This window comes from Dunckerocampus dactyliophorus, chromosome 17 (assembly GCF_027744805.1).
Source record: "Dunckerocampus dactyliophorus isolate RoL2022-P2 chromosome 17, RoL_Ddac_1.1, whole genome shotgun sequence".
NCBI classification, from domain to species: domain Eukaryota; kingdom Metazoa; phylum Chordata; class Actinopteri; order Syngnathiformes; family Syngnathidae; genus Dunckerocampus; species Dunckerocampus dactyliophorus.
The window spans coordinates 6,565,125-6,588,543 of record NC_072835.1 but is presented as its reverse complement, the minus strand read 5'-3'; the positions used below and the strand labels follow the sequence as shown (position 1 = coordinate 6,588,543).

General features: G+C 41.1%; 1 protein-coding gene across 3 annotated transcripts in view; it reads left to right on the top strand.

The window, feature by feature from the left end:
• Window positions 1-23,419, top strand: part of dcc (DCC netrin 1 receptor) — a 367,931-nt gene that overhangs the window by 7,205 nt on the left and 337,307 nt on the right. The window contains exon 1 of one of the 3 annotated variants that reach the window (XM_054756234.1): window positions 5,190-8,525. The exons of the other annotated variants lie outside the window; for them this stretch is intronic. Within the exon in view, the coding sequence (XP_054612209.1) occupies window positions 8,495-8,525 (31 nt within the window). The 5' untranslated portion in view covers window positions 5,190-8,494. Of the gene's footprint in view, window positions 1-5,189; window positions 8,526-23,419 lie in introns of those variants that run through there. 3 annotated transcript variants of the gene reach the window in all.

Below are 23,419 nucleotides of genomic sequence, written 5' to 3'. Positions count from 1 at the left end.
ATGTATAATGTGACATGCATATTAACCAAGCTACAGCGGCATTGTTATTATTATTACTATTATTATTATTATTAACATTGTTACGCCGATCAAACTGCGTTACTGGCACATTGACACCACACCGGCTAGCTACTAACCGGTTAGCGACTAGCTTCACCACACACTCGGCCACAGCGCGTCAGCGTTGCTCTCACAGTGCCTCAGACCACTACCAAAAATGTAAGGCTACATTTTGGAGCTGCCTACAATGCTGCTGTGTTTTTATTTCTGAGTTTGGAAAAGTTAACGCTCGGTATACGTGTTCGTTTCTACGTTGCTATGTAAAATCAATGCGCTGAGGAAGGAAGTTCTGGTAATGCTTAAAAGGATAAAAAATACAACAATACTCTAAGTATTATATGTTTTCATGAAATACCTGTTACTACATGGCCAAAATATGTATGCAAAACTATAAAACGATAAATAGTGTGATAAATAATCACGATAAATGATAATAAATATATAACAATGATAACTGATGAAAGGTTAATAGTTGACAAAAACGGATTTGGATAATGAGTGAGCACAGACAATGTACTCACAGGGAAAAACAAAGACTAAAAAGGAGTGTAAACCCAGGTAACAAATTGACATTCTAAGAATGTTATTTGAACATTCTGACCATATTTCCGAAATGTTAGTTGGGAATGTGTGCAGAATGGTAATGTGTGGAGTTCTATTTTTGTTATCGGAATGTTAGTTGCTACTGTTATGCAAAAACATTCACAGGACATTTCTAGAATGTTCACCATTTTATTAGAAGATTCACAGAACATTTCTAGAATGTTTAACCATTTTATAGAACATTGAAAGTACATTCCCATGCCTATTTTGTTTACATCTACTTAATTCAGAATGTATGCTAAAACTCAAGCACCTTTCAAACTGAAAGTAAACCACTGTTTATTAAAAGGGATAGTTTGGATTTTTTGACATGAAGTTACAGCATCTTTATTCTGTATCATTTCAAAATCAAAAACACTGACTTATACATTATCATCAGCTGAGGTTATGCAGTTAGTTGTAAACCTGACCACATGGGATGTAAATTTGAATTACAACTGAAACTAGTACTATAGTAGAACCTTGGTTAGCGTCATTAATCCGTTCCATGCGGTCCGACTCTAACCGAAACTGACTCTAAAAAAAATCAAATTTTCCCATAAGTGATTATGTAAATACAATTAGTCCGTTCCAGAAAGCCAAAAATGTTAACACAAAACATATTTTATAGTTTGACATGCAGAAAACAATTGGAAATGCATATACTGTAAATACATATAAATGATGAATGAAAGGGATGAATTAACATTTAAGGTTACTTTACCTTCAATGAAGACATGATTGCTGCCAAAGACACGATGTGGTAATGAGATCAACATGGACATCACCTTTGTGTTTTGAGTTATTTCTTGAATCTAACAGTGCTCCTCACCTTAAGTGTCTACCTTCCTTTGCTTTTCACTGCAATATAAATACACCAGAATGAAGACAAAGAAAGTTGCAAGTGCCACAATTTTGATAAACAAGGTGAAAAACACTGTATTATTATATAGAATCAGTCAACTTTTGCTTGAATTTGTTACTCACTTACACAGGTATAGGTGGGCTTTCCAACGACGTAGTGGCATGTGTAGCTTAGGGCTATGCATGTCTATTTATGTACAGTGGAACCTCGGTTAGCATCCACCCCGGTTAGCATGATTCGGTTAAAGGGATAGTTCGGATTTTTGACATGAAGTTGTATGACATCCCTATCAGCAGTGTACTACATCAACTTACCCCCCACTTGGTCCCCTAAGTCCAGTTCTGGTCAGATTTCGGTGATGAAGAACGTAGTTCCTGGCAGTCGCTGGGGTTACTCAAGTAAGGAGTCAAAACAATATGCCTTCAAAAGAGTAATACATTTGCATCACAAAAGTGCCTCCTCGAAAAAAATCTCACCTCACAAATCGCTTCCCGTCGTATCCCTGTGCATTGTCGCCTGTCCATTCTAGTGTATGTGGTGAAGACGCTCGCGTATGAGATTCATGAACTGAAGCTGGGATGAAAACAGATTTAGTTCGTTGAGAGAAATCTGTGATTTCTCTGCCTAAGATCACAAAGAGACACAAAAGTTGAGAAACGCTGAGAACTATATTATAGCTTGCTGAGATCTTTTCTGAAACTTTAAAGAAGAATAATTGAGAAACAGTCGGATCGTTCATTGATCGTTCTGCTAGCATTACGCAGGAATGTTCGGAATATATTTGCTGCACACTTGAGGCACAACATTCATAGAATGTTACAAGAATGTTACATAAGTGTTGAACAATGCGGGAACATTAGGAGAATGTTACTTTATCGTTTGGTGTTACTTGGGAAGGTGACTGTGTGGGTGTTATTTCATGTCTACAGGGCTCTAATAATGTTAAAAAACGTATTTAGAAAGTTATAAACAGGTTTTCTAAGCTGTAACGACAAAACTACGAAAATATTCCATTAACATTGAATCCTATAGCTCAGAAATTCATTTATCGCGATCAGGTCTGGAACCATTTAACCACTATAAAACGATAACAATATACCTTTTTTTTATTTGCTCCAAAAACAGAAGAATTGTTTGTGCACACGCGTGGTTGATAAACTAGAACATCAGCAGCATCACAATGCTCTATTTATTGTGGTATACGATTTCTCCCTGCAAATGTATCATGGTTATGAAGAGTAAAATCAGGAAGCTGTACATAAAGGAGGAATGATAATGCTAAGTGGGCTGTGTTCATTCAGCACTTGAAGCACATTTAAACGTACTCCAATGCCTCATTCACCCATACAAGCAATGGTAATGGCATGTTGTTGCCATGGAAGTCTCATTCATACACTGCTAACTTAGAAGCAGGAGCACCAGAGGCTCAGTGTCTTGCACAAAGATGTTCAAAGGGTGGGAAGTTGAACCTTCCATTTTCCAGTTGCTTCATGTGGAGGCTTTAGTGAATTCATCTTCTACGTTTTTGCTGTCTTCTCAAAACAGTGACTCCTCACTTTTGGCAGATTTACCAAACTCAATCACTATTAGGCCTGTCTTCAACTAAGGATTTTCATAGTCTAATCTGATTATTTAGATTTTGTCCATAGTTTTTTTATAGGACAGCTAAGGGGAAACAATACACATAAACATATCTCATTTGCAACTTTTTCCACCTCAAAGAAAAAGGCTGAAACACTCAGATAAACAAATAAACATGATAGGTGTGCAACAACAGTACCGTTATTTTTTTTAGTGACACAGAAAGCAAGATGAACAAAAGTGAAACACAGTCGCTTATGGCAAGTGAGCATATCACACATCAGCAAATAAAATAGGAACAACGTGGCTTGAAAAACAACATCTTGCCAAAACTCTTAGCAGCTTAATTTCTTGGATTATAATTCACTGTCAGGATATAAAATTAAGTTGACATAACAGTCTTATCCGTTTTAAACGATATGCCATGTTGGTTGTTGTTAGGGGTGGGAATCTCTGCGATGCGATGATCGATGAATCTTTTTTTGTGATAGTTTGTCATATATAATTTATTTTTCTCACTGTGTACTACTAAAACAAAGCATATTTGTAATGATCCACAATTAAAATAAACATGAAACAGATTAATTTACTTCCATTATCTGTTAATAATTGGAAGGTTACATCTACCAACATATTTCCCATTGCACAGAACCAGCAGGAAAAGTAAAGTGCACCAGTAGCAGCATTTATAATATTTAACAAACTTCAGCATATTCTGAGTCACCAAAATAAAAAATCTGCCATTATCCACAAATAAATAATAGACTTCTGAATTCAAACTAAAATCCTGAGCGTAGAAAACAAAATCATATTTTTGCTCTAAAGCAAAGTCAAAAACAGCTTTCATACAAAATTTGGGGAGGAGTCAGTGCTGAGGGAGATGGTGGAGGAGGAGATGTTGTGGATTTTGTACAAAATCAAGACCTGAATGCAGGTCGAGGTGCTCTGTCCAAGTGTGTGTACTTTTGTCACCAGCGTCTGTGGTATGATTGTGTTGAATGCAATTGTCGTACATAGAAGTCCTTGCTGTCCAAGTGGGTGAGGGCAGTGTGCACCACAGACAAGATGGTGTTGTCAGTGGATATATTTCTGCGGTAGGCGTACTTGTGCGGGTCCACAGTGACATCAACACAGTTTTTTTATGTGGGCCATAACCAGCCCCTCGAAGCACTTCATGACTATTGGGGCCGATAGTTGTTCAGGCCTGCCACTGTGGAGCTCTTCGGGACAGGGATAATGGTGGCCGTCTTCAGATAGGAAGGAACAGCAGCCTGTTACAGTGAGGTGTTGTAAGATGTCCGTCAGCACCTCAGAGAGATGATGTGCACAGCCCTTCAGTACCCGTGAAGGTATATTATCTGGACCGGCAGCTTTGTGAGGTCTGATCTTTTGCAGGGTTCTTCTCACTTCTGCTGGGCTCACACTGAGGGGCACTTCTCCTGATGTTGGGGTGAGTTTGGTGCTGGAGGGGGCGGTGGAGTTGGAGTCCTCAAAGGGACTTTGTTGAGGGCATCAGGCAGTGACGGGTGTCTGGGGCATTGTGCGCCTTTGGTGTCGTAATCAGTGATGTACTTTTATGCCTTTCCACATGCCCTTGGGGTCGCTGCTGGAGAAGTGGTCTTGTATTTTTTGGGCATGTGCCTTTTTTGCCCTCTTTATGCCCATAGTCAGGTCCCTCCTGGGTGCTTTGAGTGCCTCTGTGTCACCTGACCTGTAAGCAGCATCCCTAGTTTTCACCAGAGACCTGACCTCCACATTCAGTCAGGGTTTCTGGTTTGGATAGATGGTGATAGTCTTTGTGGTGGTGACATCTTCATCCCACTTTGAGATGTAGCCGAGGACTGCAGAAGTGTATTCCTCCAAATCCACCTCTCCCTCCTTTACAGCTGCTTGTCTGAAGACCTGACAGTTTGTGCACTGAAAGCAATCCTGTAGCACAGAGTCTGCATCACTGGGCCACACGTTGACATCTCTGTGTTGGTTTGCTACATTGTAGCAGGGGACAGTAAGTGGGGACCGTCGTAATGGAGATGGCCGAGGCGGTGCTAGGGGAGCTGAGTGGGGGGTGGACAGGAAGTGATGTCGGGGGTTAAGAGTTTACTTTTAGCTTGGCATGGGTTATGGTCGCAACAGTAGCCCATGTGAGAGATTATTGTGCCTGTTGTCAGATCATTCAAACCTGCAATAAAAAGCTTGTTTTGGCAATAAAGTCTGATGCTTGTGTGTGTCACCCAACATACAGTAACATTACTGAACCCTAGTGACCAGTGTAGAATACTACATTATCATTCACATTGTCTTTTAATGCCTTATATTTGTATTTTAAATCATTTAGCCATGTTTTTGTCACGAGGCAGCTAAGAGCTAAGAGTTCTGGATTCCAAGTTGCAGAGAGCAAACACACAGTGTACAAATACAATAAAAGAGTTTATTAACAAAAAGGGCTACAGCCAAACAGGTGAGTGTAAAAATGGAAACTAAGGATCTCAGGGCAAACACCAAAAAAAAAAAAAATACAAAATAGAATGAAAAGACTCAGGGCCTAAGGAAAGGTAGACAAACGAAAGAAAAACACTGCCATGGAAAAATAAAGGCAGGGAAAAACACACGCGTGGAAAAACAAGAAAGCTGCTATGAAAACAGGTAGCAGAACTAACTTTAGCGGGATCAATAGCAAATAGCTAGAAGATCAGGCAGGAAACGACGACAACAACAAGGTAAGGGACCGGTTATGAGCCACCGGAGGAGGGAATAGCAGAAGGTGCACGGGAGAGGACGAAGGAATAACTGGCACTGGTCTGCTGTTTGGAAGCAGCTGATAAAGGTCCTGGTAATTGGCCACAGGTGCGTGCAATCAGCTCAGTCAGCAGGGAAGTGTGCACTGAAACATACGACAGACAGGCGGCAGCAGAGCGACGGACACAGAACATGACAGTTTATGCTCTAAAATGCTTAATTTAGGCAAAAAAAAAATATTCACAATTTATCTTAATATGCATTTTGATGGGCCGTACAGCATAATTGATTAATACATTTTTAAAAAACTGTGACAGAGTGAAGCTGTGGTTACACTTCCACATTTCTCAGATTAAAACCAGACCAAGCTGTGCCACGCTAATTGATAATATATTCACCAATGATCTTGCTAATAACACAAAAAGTGGTCTGCTAATTAATGATATCCGTGACCATCTTCCAGTGTTCACAATTTACAATAAATTGTAATCCAACTCATCACCAGGTGGTGATCAGCTGACAGCTCAGCCCCTCTCTTCACCGGCGTGTCCAGAACATGCGGACGCAGGTCTGATGATGCAACTACGAAGTCGATCATAGACCTGCGGAGGTGTCCTGGTGCCAAGTGCACTTGTGGACATCCTTATGTTTGAACATGGTGTTTATGGACAAACTGTGGTTCACACAGGAGTCCAGTAACACACCGGATAAGTGTTAATGGACAAGTGTTAATGTGTCAAAGTTGCAGTTGCAATGTTGAACATTGATAAATGAAAAGACTAGTAGGGTATAGTTAGTATAATAATGAGTGTTAACTTGCAAATGTACACGCTCAGCTTTTTTCTGCCGAAGGAATACTCTCTCTTGGCAGCGACAGTGTTGCTTTTGGCAGTAATCTTTTTTAACTCCTCGTAACGCTCCTTAATAATTACTTGCTCATCTTGTGTAAAATTCACCGTCTGGGAACACTTCATTTTTACAATTTAAAAGGTTTTTAAATTGTATTAAAAAAATAAGAGCAATATATTTTGTTATAGCACTGGACTCTTATCATCAATGAGGAAGATTGAGGAACGAGCACAGAATGAAAGTACAGAGCACATAGCAGTTGCCGCACCCGTCTAGAAGGTGAAACTTAAGTTTGTGTGCCCGGGAAATGAAAGCCAAGTATGTGTGAAAGCCAAGTATGTGAGAAACATGCATCGATTGTGTTTCTCCCAGTAAGTTTTCATGAGTCTTATCTTAAGGTTTCCGCAAATCTGATTGTGCTAGGTGAGGTGAGGTAAAGGCCTCAATGAGAATTAGGTTGGCAGTGCACTGAGGTATTAGGCACTATAATATCTAACAACAGCATGCCATTACTGTGTCTACATTCTCACGTTTATAATCCATCCATCCATTTTCTTTAACGCTTACCCTCATTAGGGTCGCGGGGGGGTATGCTGGCGCCTATCCCAGGGCGAGAGGTACACCCTGGACTGGTTGCCAGCCAATCGCAGGGCACTTTTAGACAAACAGCCATTCACACTCACATTCATAGCTATGGAAAATTTAGAGTCGGCAATTAACCTAACATGCATGTTTTTGGAAACCAGAGTGCCCGGAGAAAACCCACAAACTCACAGGAAGAAAATGCAAACTCCACACAGAGATGCCCAAGCGGAGATTCGATGTCCTGACTGTGTGGCCAACATGCCAGCCACTCTCATTAAATGACACATATTTATTTTTGACTTGGTGGATTATTTTGGAATCGTTGCTGCTTTTTATGATTGAAAGTTTATGATGATGTCGTCGTCTAATTTGCATCATTGGTCATGACGCATGTGCATGTAATTTCCTAAAAAGGCTTTAAAAAGTTATACAGTTGTCTCTGGCCACTTCTCGCTTTGACTTTCGTACTTTCACTCCATCACAGTTTTTGAAAATATATACATTTTAAAAATCAGCGCTGTTTTGGGGTTGATTATAGCCTATTAGAAAAAAAATTGCATATTTAATCAAATGTTATGTGCATGGCTCAGATCAAGGGTACCCAAGTGTTACATTTTGGGTAAAATTTCAAACTCGTGGATAGACCTTGGTAATGTTATAAACACTAACTTCAATCATTGCCAAACACACACCCAACATACCAGAAATCGAGACATCTTCCATTTCCCATTGCAACCCTCCAAAGTTCACTCTTTCTTAAATGTAATGCACATAACTCAGTGTCGACTTTATGCTGTTATCTCTGCATAGATTTGACTTTTGTTAGAAAAGTAACTTATATTTGCGAGACTATCATAAAGTAAATTAAAACAAGTGACAAATCTAGATCTTGAGTTAAAGCTCTGAAAATATGGCAAAGAAAAATTTACCTTCAGTCCTTACCATGCCATTGTTGTAGCACTACAAAGACTACAAATCCCATCAGCCGTTCTTACGACTGTAATAACATAAACTTTGACCTATCAACTCCACAATATAAGCTAATCATTGCAGCACTGTGGCAACATGAGCCAGGATTCAATGAAAAGCACTGAGTGAGTGGTTCTTGAATTATCATGCTAAAGACAAAATTACAAGGCGATCTTTCACCTCTCATGAGGGACACGCCGATCGCTTCCGGGTTAAATACGGAGCAATTTATCAACGAACACGCTGGAATTTATTTGGTTCGGATGAATGTCAACGACATATAATACAACGGATAAAAGTAAGTAAAATCCGACAATAATGATTAATAATTTTGCCCACTTCGCGTGTTTTTTTCGCCGCTTCGTGCACACGACACGAACGGCGACCTACGAGAGGTAAAAAAAAAAACAAAAAACGGCTGTCAAAACGAGTAACACTGCTCGAAGGTAATGTAATTTTCGCTAATGATTACACGACAGTTATTTTTTTTACACTGAGAATATTTGAATAAAACACCTTAGAAACCAATTTCAGACATCATTCTTTAATTCTAAGTAGAAATCATGACAAAATTATCAGATAAAATATTTTTAATTTCACAACAAAAGTAGACATGCTTTACATGTAACATTTCAATGTCCAAATATATACACTTTTTTACAACATAGCCCTGCTAGCGCAAAATAAAAACATGAACAGGCTTAATTTATGGTTTGGTAAGCTTCCTCACTCTATAAACGTCAGAGTGATAGGGATAGTATACATTGTTAGAACAACAATTTCAAATACTACTCAAGTGAAGTTGAAGACAGCAAAGGGTACCCTTGATCTGAACCATGCTCTTATATATTTTTGGTATAAGTATTTTCAAGAATAACCATTTCTGAATGAAATAAATTACAAATATAAGCCATTCAGAAGACACACTCTACTCACCCATTCAAACACAAAGGCATGGGTATGCAGCTCTACGTAGCATCATCATCGAACAAGTTGCAGTTATTATTAGTTATTTTATCAGCTTTTTCTTGTTACATTATGTCTTTTTACTCTATTTTTCCATGCTTTTGTTTATTTGATTTGTGGTAATGCAGACTACCTCAGCTTGTGGAGATGCTGTGCATGTCTGGATCTCTGCTGTACTTTGTCTTTCGTGACTGCTTGTATTTGATTAGCGAGTCAATGCATGACACAAGAAACACATTTAATGCATACCACCACAACATAGTAGCTCTAAACACGCTCATGGCAGCCCGCTACAAATACATTTACGTATGGAAACATTGGCTTCATTAAGGGTGACCTCTTCAGGCACAAGAAATGCAAACACTGCTGCAAGCCCAAGAAAAAGTGAAGCAACAGAAGTGAAATTTAATCAAAATGGCATTAAAGCTAAAAGCTCTAAGCTGTAAAACCTTTTCATTAAGGAGCAAAGTGAATAATAAAGTCAAAGATGATCCATTAGAGACACACAAGCTTTTAACACTCAGAGATGCCAATTTCCACTCATTGCCACCCGTCCATACATCCAGTTGATGTGTTGCTTGGATGCAGACGCTTTAAAAGTTTTTACGCTGCCACTGTGGGCACCAAGTGTGCTACTGTAACAAATGACGTGTGCGCCACTGAGGTCTGGGAGGTTGATTGCTGGGCCAAATGAAAAAGACTGTATGTAATCAGCACCAGGAGCAGGCAGATTAATAATGCACCAAAGTGAAAATGACATATCAGCTGACTTTCATTTACTTCTTTACTCCTGTGGCGGACAGGAAGTCATTTCCTACCTTACCATTTTAATTACTACACAGCCTCAACCATCAGTCTGTCGTCAACTGAAAGCAAAAAAAGTTAAGATACTTTACCAGCAAATTTTCCTGATAAATACCGGACGCCCTTGTCCTCTGCTGTGCTTTATAGTTGGTATCACAAAAACAGAAGTCATTTACGGATATTTCATTAAAGAAACTAAGTATTCTTATTTTTTTGATGGTATTGACATGACAGCATGGCATTTCTGTGTCGACATGCTCCTGTTTACAATTCATCATCTGCTCTCTGTATCACATTTATTTATAGAGCACAATTTGTACACAAGGTAATTCAAAGTGCTTTACAGAAAAGAAAGGTAAAACCACTTCATAAAATCACTCCATAAAACATAAAATCATTCCATAAAACAAAAAAAAATTAAATGAAGGATGCAAATAAAATATTTTCAGTTGTGAAATGCACAGTTGAATAGAAGTGTTCTCAGCCTGGATTTGAACATTGCCAGTGGTGATGGTCGCACTTCTTCTGGAAGACTGTTCCAGATTTTGGTAGCATAAAACTGAAACGCAGCCTCACCGTGTTTAGTCCTGACTCTGGGCACCTGCAGGAGACCACTCACTGAGCTTCTCGGAGCCCGACATGGTTTATGTGGCTCTAACATGTCAGAGATGTACTTTGGCGCAAGACCATGAAAAGACTTGTACGCAAGCAGAGCTGTTTTAAAGTCTATTGTCTGAGCAACAGGAAGCCAGTGCAGAGACCTGAGTACTGGACTAATATGGTCATATTTCCGGGTTCTAGTCAAGACTCGAACAGCAGCATTCTGGATGTACTGCAGCTGTTTTACAGGTCTTTTAGAGAGCCTGTTGAGAAGGCTGTTACAGTAGTCCAGCCTGCTGGAGACAAAGGCATAGATGAGTCTCTTAGAATCACTTTGTCTTTGTTTCTGTGGGCCAAAGACAATGATTACAGTTTGTCTGTGTTTAACTGGAGAAAGTTGTTTTGAAATCCACACACTGATCTGTTTGATGCAGTGACAAAGTAAATCTGCAGGACCGTGTTCACCTGTTGTCAGTGACACGTAGATCTGAGTGTTGTCTGCATAGTTGTGGTAGGACATATTGCAGCTGCGTATCAGCTGACCTATTGGAGGAGCGATCGCGTTCGTGAAATGACATCTTTATTTTGGCTTTGTGGATTATTTTGTAATCTTTCTATTGCTTTCTATTATGAAAATTTGTGAAATGTAACTGTGGAGGAGCAATTGCAATAGAGGTGGTTGTGCTGCGCATGTGCATGTGTCTGCATATTTGTGTTGGTTTGGTTGGGTCCCAGTCTTCCCAACACACACACACACGCACACTGCACCTGCATGTGTGCACCTTAAATGTAAATTGTCTAGAGGAGCGATGGCACTACTCTCAGCTCCACACAAATACGCATACATGTGTTTGTGGCGGTTGCATTGGCCCAACCTCCCCAACCCACATACATGTGCACCTCAAATGTAGCTGTGGAGGAGCAATCGCATTACAGTCACCTATGCAGAATTACGTATGTGCAGGTTTGTGCACAAGTTTGTATCGGTTGCATTCTCCCAAACTCCCCCACCCACACACACCCACCCCTCCCACATACACACACAAACACACGCATCCCAAATGTAACTGTAGAGGTATGATTGCATTGCAGTTTGCTACATACAAATATGCGTGCACGCGTTTGTGGCGGTTGCCTCAGCCCACCTCTCCACCTTACACACGTGCGCTGTGCACATGTGTGGCCGCACCTCAATTTTATCTTTGAGGGGCAATCACATTACAATACAGAGTGATCATATTATTGTTCGTTTTAATACTTTTACATAACATATTGAAACTTTTCAAAACTTTTCTTTTCTTCACCTCGGATACTTTTTTCCCTACAGTGAAGGCTTCTGTTATTTTATAACCAAACTGAGCCATGGTTTTTAACATCGAAAAAGTGTGTATTTGGATCGTGTTTTTTGTGTCTCCTTGTTATTTAGAAAGGCTGAAATAAGGGGAAAAAGAAAAGAAAAAAAAGAAACTAGTGAGTCATTTACAGAAGATAATGTTTGGTACTCTCAGCTGTCTATATTTAACATCAGCGACTTGGCTTTGCCACTCATACATTATTCAAACCTGCAAACCTGCATTACCTGCCTGAGGAGTGCTGCAGCATCCCTCACCTTTAACTACTTCTCATTAGTAGTGATCGACCGGTAATCGACATTTGAACACATATCAGCATCTGTCTTTTTTTTTTTAATCCAACGACCCATAAGAGATACATTCTAAACTGGGTTATTTTGGCTCTGATGCAGGCGAACTACTTTGTCTGCAGTTCTGTCTCTAGCATTGCTCCACCCACAGCAACATCTGATTGGTTACATGCAGAGCCACATCATGGGTAACAGCTAGGAGTGCTCCGATCAGGGTTTTATGCTGCCGATTTTGATACCGATCAGCCATTGGTGAAATCACTTGATACCGATCACATAGATGAAGTGTAATTTTTTAAATGTATTTACGATGAGTGCTATTGGCCAAGAGTGTCGTATAATGGGGAAAGGTTCCAAGGTCCCCTGACTGCCAGGGGGCCAAAAGTAGGTAATTATTGAAAAATAAAAAGGCGGGGGCGTCCAACATGATATTTTTTTTTCATGGTGCCCAGAAACATATTTGGGCCCCAAGTAAGAGAGAAGTCGGCAAACCCGGTGTCTTCCATTGCTGGTCATCTAGTGCTACCCCAGCAAGATTTTTTTATTTTCTGTGGCATGTTTTTTCAGGGTGCAAAATTTATATCACTCTCACAAACGACAATTTAGTTCCACACGGCAGACATGATTGTTTTGGGTTTGGCACGGCCACGCAATGTAAAGGAAAGTGGATGGGGGACGCTCGCTACAGGCTGCAATAGTATGAACCAGAGGTGATCGGCTTTTGTGATTGGTGTTGAAAGGCATTTATCGGCATATGCCGATCACATGCTTTTTTCACGGAAATCGGACGATTTTGATTGTTTGCCTCAGTTGTGTCCCTAGTAAAAGCCAATCAGCAGTAAAAGCGGTGCATGCGCAGTGTGCAGCAAGACCAAAGTGATTTGTGTCTACTGCTGCTGTAAGATGAGTTGTTGCTAGTTACTGGCAGGCATTGCCGAGGACATCTATTTGGCAGCTACATTGTCTTGTGTCAATGTGACCATGACTGAAGACGGGAATGGATGTAATAGCATTAGCAGCGCGAGCATTAGCAGCGTGCTAGCTAGTCACTGGGGAAGATTTACTACACATCAGCAAAACATACGTACAATATAGCGATCTAATTTCATCCATCCATCCATCTTCTTCCACTTACGGAGGTCTGGTCACAGGGGCAGCAGCCTAAGCAGAGAAGCCCAGACTTTCCTCTCTCCAGTTAATTTGTCCAGCTTTTCCCACTGATCCCGAACCGTTCCCAGGCCAGTTGACAGACATAGTTTCTGAAATGTGTTCTGGGTTGTCCCAGAGGCCTCCTACCGGTTGGACGTGCCCTGAACACCTCCCCTGGCTCCTCTCAATGTGGAGGAGAAGCGTTTCTTTTCCGAGCTTCTCCCGGATGACAGTGCTTCTCACCTTATGGCTAAGGGAGAGCCCAGCCATCCTTTGGAGAAAACTCATTTTGGCCGCTTGTACCCGCGATCTTGTCCTTTCGGTCACTACCCAAAGCTCATGACCATAGGTGAGGATAGGAACTTAGATCAGCCGGTGAATTGAGAGCTTTGCCTTTCGGCTGAACTCCCTCTTCACCACAACGGACCGATGCATTACTGCAGACGCCGCACCATTCTGCCTGTCGATCTCGCAACTGCCAGAGCCTGCTGGAACCCGTCAGCTGCCTCCGGAATCCCATGGGCCAAAAAGGCCTGATAGGACTACTTCATCATCTTGACGGCATTACTCACCATGAGTGTCCACCAACGAGTTCTGTGATTACAGCTATGACTGGCACCAACCACCTTACGGCCAGAGCTCTGATCAGCCGCCTCGACAATGGAGGCACGGAACATGGCCCACTCGGACTGAATGTCCACTGCCTCCCTGGGAACATGGTCGAAGCTCTCCTGGATGGGGAGTTGAAAGTCCTTCTGAAAGGTGACTGTACCAGACGTTCCCAGCAGACCCTCACAATAAGTTTAGGCCCGCCAAGTCCGACCGGCATCCTCCTTCACCATTGGAGCGAACTCACCCAGGTGATGATCGGTTGACAGCTCTGCCCCTCTCTTCACTCGAGTGTCCAAAACATGTGGCCACAAGTCCGACGACACGACCACAAAGTCGATCATTGAACTACGGCCCAGGGTGTCCTGGTGCCAGGTGCACATAACACCCTTATGCTTGAACATGGTGTTTGTTATGGACAATCTGTGACGAGCGCAGAAGTCCAATAACAAAACACCGCTCGGGTTCAGATCAGGGGGGCCGTTCCTCCCAATCACACCTCTCCGGGTTTCACTGTGAGCGTTGAAGTCCCCCAGCAGAACAAGGGAATCCCCCGAGGGAGCAATCTCCAGCACGTACTTTAGCACATAGGTTTGCAGGTTGGAGTACCTAAGTACTCCAAAAAGGGCAGGTATTCTGAACTGCTGTTTGGCGCATAAGCACAAACAACAGTCAGGACCCGTTCCCTCACCCGAAGGCGAAGGGAAACTACCCACTCGTTCACCGGGTTAAACTCTAACGTACAGACACTGAGCTGGGGGCCACCCCTGCCCGTCGCCTCTCACTGCTGGCAACGCCAGAGTGGAATAAAGACCAACCCCTCTCAAGAAGGACTGGTTCCTGAGCCCTTGCTGTGCATTGAGTTGAGTCTGACTATATCTAGCCGGAACTTCACCTCACGCACCAACGAGCAGATTCCACGTGCCCAGAGCTAGCTTCTGCAACCGACAATTGGACCGCCAAGGCCCCAGCCTTCGGCCGCCATCCAGCTCACTCTGCACCCAACCCCTTTGGACCCATGTTACCTCTTCAGGCTGTGCCCGGCCGAACACCATGGTTGTAGGCTCGCCATCGTGCCCCACGTCCAGGCCTGGCTCCAGAGGGGGGCCTCGGTGACCTTTATGCATTTACCTTTATGCATTCCTGAATAGTATAAGCATTTGGACCAAATATGAGGTGAAAGAAAAAGGGGAAAAATACAGTATAGGAGTTTCAGTACAGTGTGGGATAAATTAGTGCGTTCAAGGACCATCGAACAGAGTGGAGGTCTCTACTTGCATTAAACATACAAAAACTGTATATTATATTTTGAATAAAACAATAGCCCATATTTCCAAAATTGATATCCCTTTGCATAAAACGGTGTATAGTTATTTAGAAATTATTTTACTTTTAGTGTTATTTATTTTTTTAATCATTGTATCTGAACATTTCCCGGTGGCTAGGGAGCCCTGCCTTAGAGCATGCTTGGGGATATGATGTGCTCTTTTATACATTTGAAAATATGTAAGAATGCCACTTTTATAGAATTGGCTTCTTTATTTTCTAATGTAAGATTAATTAGAACTTCTGCTTTATTATCAAAAGACATTTGAATTGTTTTCTGCATGTAAAACTGCAATTGTAAAATGATAAAATTGTGTTGTGTGTCAACATTTTTGGCTTTCTGGAATGTATTAATTGGGCTTGCATTTCTTATGGGAAAAATGGATTTGGTTAGGGTGCGTTTTGATAAGTGTCTGACATTCTAGAATGAATTAGTGACACTAACCAAGGTTCCACTGTATAGTTGAATACAGGGTTTGCCAACTTGTCGATAGCGATCAACCAGTCGCTCTTTCATATTTCTAAATTCGCTAGTTACACGTTTAAATTTAGTACAGGCACTGTTCAGGGCAGACTGTATTTTTACGCCAGGCAACTTGCAGGGCAGCCAAGGTTCCCTCTTAGGATGGCACATGTGAGTCATCCAGGCAGCTGTTGCTGAAATTCTAGTATATGTTTATGTCTGTCTGTTTCGCTGTTGAAAGACATCAGACAATCCATCAAACATTATATCAATGTCAAATCAGCAAACTGGATGAAAATTTTAAATGTGTATTAATCATGCCCATCAAACGTTCCATTGCGTCCGGCTCTCTGACCGGAGTGGCTGTGTGGAGGAGGAAGGAGCTCCAGCGAAATTTACCTAAATCACATGCAATCCTAGCTATCCGCTACAATCGCAAAAATATAAAAAAAAATAAATGTATAATCACATCAGTCATGCCAGACATGCCAGCGTATGCCAACAGAGCAAAAGGCACAATGAAAAAAAGCTGTAATGTTGACACTAGCAACCAATAATAACAAACTTTAAAAAAAAATACGTATCACTTTTAAATAACTTTTCTACAAAATTATATATACACACACACACACACACACACACAAACACACATAAATAAATATATATATATATATACAATATTTACATATATTTATATACCTGTATATTATTTATTTATTTTAATACTCCAGCCAAGTGTTCATTGTGACCACTACCTGCAGCATCAATGCGATAAGACAATTTCTCCCAGACGAGTGTCAGCATATCACAAACTACTGAGTTGATTGCTGTTGTTATTCGATGTTTAAGGTCGTCGAGGTTAATGGTGGAACGTAAATGAGATCTTTTACATACCCACACAAGAAAAAACAATAATAATCACACATGGTAAGGTTTGGGGATCTCGCAGGCCAAGCACAAAGAGCAAGGTGTAGTCCCCACTTCTGACCAAGATTGCCGGAGTAATGATGCAACTACAGTGCCCCTGTGGCATCCATTGAAAAATCCTCTTTCAAATGGTCACAGACTCATTCCATGGCAATGCTTGATGCTCCAATGAGGTAAGATTACCCATGCTGTGCTGTGCTGTTGTGGGTTAGCATGAGCAAATCAAGCAAACCTTTCATATGACGTCCTGCAAACCGCTTGTTGTAACTTCCCCTGAGCTCACTTGTAAACAAACGTGGCATTGATTGTGTCTCACTGTTTCAGAGGAAGACATTTTTCCAAATTCTCTGCAAACATTCCGCGATAAGGGTAAAAAACATGGAGCTTCAACACATCAAAGCTTATTAGCCACTTGAAATGCCAGCATCGCGATGAAGACCGTGGCCCAGGGCTTGTTCCTACCGCCAGCATAGAAAATGGATGAATGGATGAATGGATGGATGGCTGTTAATACCATTGTAGAGTTTTTCAACAATGTCATGCTTTTGAGTTTGACCATATTGCTAGAAGAACAACAAAAAAGAGTCACTGTGAGTCCTTTGAGTTCTCTCAAGCTGAGCATGTACTGTGGTGTGTCAGAAATTGAATTGAATTTGCTTCATCTTGAATAATTGAAGGTACAAAAAAAATCTCCTTTTTCCATTCACTGCAAAGTGAATCAACATCATGAATCAACATGAATGAAAAGTGCTGTTACGTTTCTATGTGCCCATGTCTTTCTCTCACATTGTGTTGTTTTTATCATTTCAGCAGTGTGGAAATCAGCAACGAACAATTATTTTAATAATCAATTCATCGGTCGATTAATTGATGAATCGGATTAAAAAAAACCACACATTTTAAATTTCCGCCTCTTAGCAGCACTCCCTTTAAGAATGCATGAATGGAGTTTTTCCCTCCCCAAAATCATAACAAAGACAAGGGAAGAATTTCTCTGACACCGAAATTGAAGTAGAGAAGTATAACAAATCAGCTGGCAAACATCACATTCTACTGCAAATCAACAAGTCACTGGCACAGACTGCTGCATGTGCATCACCAATAAATAAATAAATGAAGAAGAAATAACAAATAAATAAACTTTAGGGGCAGGCTTTGCGTTTTGCATCGGCTCGTCTGCTCTGACCACTGCTCTGGGCGGTACCTTGTTTTATGGTCAAGTTGTGAAGCACGTAGTAAAATGATATGGCCTGCGCTGGAAAGGCATAGCCATTGCTATTTGTTGTTTCACTGTTCTACCACTCGGTTTTATGTGTAGACATGGTCAGAGTTGTGCATAAATGTATGCATTTTCCTACGCACAAGTACAAGTGGATAAATCCCATACTTTGCATGGGAATGTTCTTACGCATGCTCTACATACACATCTCTGCAAGGGTTTGTTTCGCAAGTCAAAGCTGATGTGACTGTCTTGTTAACACAAAGATAATAGGTCGGCGTTCATGGATTACTAAGGAAATTAACAAAAGAGGCACATTTGAGAGGATATTTACAGTACATTTTAAAATGAAACGATTAATCGATTACCAAAATAGTTGTCCATTAATTGGATAATAATAATAATAATAATAATAATAATAATAATCGTCGCAGCTCTACTGGAAATGTCGTCTTCTTTGTTTTGACAGCGGGCCTGAACATGCAGCGTGAGCAGTCATGTCAGGATGACCATTGTTGTTTTAACACTTCAATCTATAACTGACTTCCTGTCGTAAGAGATTTACTTGTACAACGTGAGTTAGCATTTCAGAACACTAAGATCTTGCAGTGTACATTTTCTCCTAACTTTACAGTGTCATGTTTATAAATGCTTCGGACACAAGAACTACAAGAATTGGCATAGGCTTCTTGAGACGTCATCTGTACTTCTGTGAAGAAGGTGTCGGACGTTTCGCTCCTCATCCGAAGAGACGTCATCTGTACTTCTGTGAAGAAGGTGTCGGACGTTTCGCTCCTCATCCGAAGAGCTTCGTCAGCAAAAAAGGTTTTTTTGCTGACGACTTTACGACTGAGAGCCTACACAGAAGAATTGGCATAGATTACACAGAAAAAAATTTACAGTACCTCAATGACACATACTACTACATACTACTATACTTTTATATGGCCATGGAAAAAATATGTACTTCAAGGAATACAAATATGGTGTCATCGTCTGACTCCCAACAAACTCTTGATTGGGTCAGTTCCAGTTTTTTGTCTGACGTTTTTTTGATTTTATGGTTTGGTGCGTAGCACAGAGGCACATGGACACAATTGGCAATTAGTCTGATCGACAAACTCAAGAAGACCCCAGATTATTCCTCCTGCGTGTTGACTTGAACTCTGTGTTAGAACCTCCTTGGTTCCTTGTTTGCTTGGTACTAGCGTGCTATGCTATGTCTTGTTTCTGGGTTTTGTATGTTCAATCGTTTTTTCGCCCTTCATTACAAGTAGGATTTTGTTGCTATACTTTTAACTATTGTTTCTCCAGGATCTTCCTGTTCCCTGTTACTCCATTCCTAGACAGTCTTAAGCTGCTGCATCTGGTCTTTTGGACACTGGTCAATAAACTGTTCCAGTTGTTGAACCGAAACATATACATATACATATACGTACATACATATACATATACATTATACATACTAACCAAATAAATTTTTCCCCACACAAAAAAATGTAAATCCAATTAATCCATTCCAGAAAGCCAAAATTGTCAAAGTGGACCTATTATGCAAATTTCCGGGCTTTGTATTGAGTTCTGGACTCCTATAAGGCAGCTACACCTGATAACCCGCACAGAAAGCTCCTCCTTGGATTTCCTGCCTTCCTCCCAAACGGTCTGTGTAATTGACTCCGGCTCCAGGTACACCTCCCACCAAGCCCACGCCGCTGAGATTGGTCACACTCCCAAGCGCTCCTGAGAATAAAATATAGCAACACAAAAATGGAAAACAACCAAATCCGCTGGTCCAGGTGGACTAAATATGATCCTCTTGAACGTGTTTCAGCAGGATGCAACTACAGACAACAAAACAGCCATATAGTCATATTGTGGTGCCGATCTCTTGGTGCAGAGTGGGAGGTCACACTGTCGGACTAAGTGAGATTAAGTGACAAAAATGTAATATAACAATGTAATAAAGGACAGGACAGGAAGAACGGGATAAAGCGCTCACACTCTTTGACATGGTCACGGGAAGCATGGAGGAAGCAGAGCAAGCCGGCATGTTTTTGAACACCACTGATTGGGTAGTGGCTGCAGGAGTGTCTCGTTGGGCCGCCCTACAATGGAGGTAAAGGGATCTGCAGTGGAAACACAAAAGAGGAACAAGTCAGGGGGAACAATACAAAATTGAAGGTGACATTAACACATTTGTTTGGCATTAAAAGTATGCTTATAAAAGAACGCCGTTACTTTGTCATTACTTGTATGCTGACTGAGGCTTGACCACACAAACAAAGATGAGATGACAACAAAAGGTTCCGACTCGGAGGTCTGGGAATGACAAATAGTCCACCATGTTTGGCAGAAATCCAGAAGCCTTGAGTGCTTAAATGTTCTCTTCCTGTGTAGCACAGCTACCTGATGAGATGAATCTCAACAACTGCAGTGGTTTCACCTCATAAATATTAATTTGGTGAGGTATTGCGTCATACAAGAATGCATGGAGCACTCCAGTAAACCCTCACCAAAAGACCCCACCTCCCCCCAGCCCCCTCCCCTCCCGCACACACACACACACACACACACACACACACACACACCCACCCGCAGCACATCGCCCGGCACAGAGAGTTGGATTTATAGCCACTTATAAAGATTAGTGATGCGTCCTGCATGCAGCACACACACTTTTTTCTCTTTCTGTTTCTCACACACGCACACACACACACACACACACACACACACATCCGTGGACCGGCACTCTTCCGTGTGGATCTCTTGTCAGATAAAAACCTTCTATCACCACCATGCAACTCTTGTTTCGATTTCCTTTTGGGTGAGATGGATTCTCACTGAGCAACAGTACTTACTGCATGTAAACGCACACAAACAAACACACCTCCACAGTGGCTTGACATCTAATAGAATTAGTAATTAATTCATAAGGGGGGTGGCAACGTGATTTTTTTTCATGGGACCCAGAATTCCGGGCTACACCCCTGCTACGGGCTATATGATATCAAAAAAGGAACCATAAAATCATTTAGACAAAAACATATTTTACTGACTTTTTAAAGAGAACATATATCACTCGTACAGAGGATGAGACCCCTTCTTTGTGAGAGTACATTGGTGGAGCACTAGCAGGACTTCCAGGTCAGAGAGCACTCGACGAACCCGGTGTCTTCCACTGCTAAAAAGGCTGGTCATCTTGTCCGATGAATTTAATTATTTTTTGGTATATTTGATTAGCCTTCTCCAAGAGAAATTCACTTTTCCAGCAGCTCTGCAAAAATATCATGAACTTAATCACAAAATAAAACAACCAAGGCAAGACATGCGAGATAAGAAAAAAAAGAAAAGAGAATAAGAATAAATTAATACGGAACAGATCACATACAATTTGTAGTGCAATAATACATACATAATAAATAATACATAATAAGGTAATAAGTCCAGTCCTGTGTGTGTTTTTATTGCTTCCCCTCTGTTGTGTTGAAAAGCCGCATGGCGTGGGGGAGGAATGATATGCTCAGTCTTTCGGTGGAGCAAGGCAGTGATAGTAATCTGCCGCTGAAACTGCTCTTCTGTTGCTCTTCTTAACGCTGTGCATTGGATGATGCTGGTTGTCCATGATGGAAAGGAGCCTCCTCATTGTGGCCACATTGTTGCATTAGCTGCCGTTTGACTGATGACCACACCGTGAGCCTTGAAAACTCACCATACTTCAAATGCCATAGGAAAGCTTTTTAACGTGCTTTCCCTGCGCAGTGTGAACAAAAGTAGGAGGACGACGTTGCCCAAGACCTTAGTTAGAGCAAGACACTGCAAGCCTGTGGCTGCAATAGTGCTAGCCACAGGTGATCGGCTTTTGTGATTGTCATTGAAAGGCATTTATCGGCATATGCTGATCATGTGATATTTCACTGAAATCAAACCGATACTGATTGGTGGTCGATCGACCAGAGCATCCCTGCCATCAAAACATTCTGGAGCTATGTGCGTTGCCCAATGTTTGGTCTTGGAGGTCATGGGTCCTCCAACAGAACAATGACCCAAAACATGAAACCAAAAACATCAAGCATAACTAAGATCTAAACATTGGACTATTCCAGTGCTTCTCAAATAAGGGATTGCAAATTGTGTTGTCGCGGGGTGGGGGCTCAATACATACTATACTCAAGGTTGGGGGGGTCATTACTATACTGTAGGTTGGCAGGTATCTTAGTGCTTGAACGATGCTGGTGCCAGGAACTCATATGGCGATTTGTACAGATATACGTAAATTATTACAGGTTAAAATAATTACAGTATGTTCCCTACAGGGAGGGGCATGACAAAAAAAATAAATGAAAACTATTGGACTATTCTGAAGTGGCCTTCCATGAGCCCTGATTACAATCCGGTGGAACATCTATGGAAAGAAACATGCAGTCTGGAGGAGACAACATCAAATCTGAGAGCGTTTGCTTGTGAGGAGTGGGCCAGAATACTTGTGGGCAAGTGCAGGAGTCTCATTGAGATTTACAGGAAGTGCTTCATTGTAGTAATTGTTTCATAAATGTGCAACAAAATATTAGGTTCCGTGTAGCATCATTTTTGTCCAAGCCAGTTTCATTACCGCATTTTCCGGACGATAAGTTGCTTAAAAGATATTTAAGTTGCACTGGATTATAAGTGGCATTGAGCAGTATTTATGATGGAGCTATCATCAGAGCGAGCTTTTTTTAGGAGTGCAATTGCACCGCTCCTAGCAACATTAAATTCACAAGAGAAGAAGATGAAGCCAGAGGGAGGGGGCACTGTTTACATTAACAAGGACACAAACTAAAGCTACAGAAGTCATTTTTTAAAGAAGTATATGGCTACAATAAAATATTACCTGTTTAAAAAATGTCAGAATGTTCTAGAATTAGAGATTTTTAATACGTGACATGATGCCTGGACGCATCGTGATCGGTAGAAATGTATCAAACAGCTGTATTTTACACCAAAACTTCATATATGTAGAATCACTCCGCGCGACATCACGATTTGAACATCGCTGCCTCACTCTATTTTGGGTTTTGAAAATTAATTAATAAATGCCCGCTGTTTCGTGGTCGACTATGGACGACTATTATTAGTCCAAAAATATTAAAAGCCAAGTTATAGACACTAGGCATCAGTAATGTTACATTAATGAGACACGATGCCTGTCTGTGTGTATTAGATTACCTTAACACTGCATGTAGTCAGCCACGGCATGTCTGACATGACATCGCGAAAAAAAGTTCTCCTCCCGTTCCATGTGGAAGTAGTACGTTTTTGGACAGTGTCTGCACGTATCTCAGAAAGATGTCCTCTCATGAATGAATTATTCATTCAATTTGTTTACTGCTTCCTCCATAATAATATCTCTCTCTAATACTGGAATTCTTTGCCATTTTGCGCTTCAAAATTTTCAACTTCAATCACAGTTTGGCATAGTTTTTCAAAAATATATTAATAAACCATGGT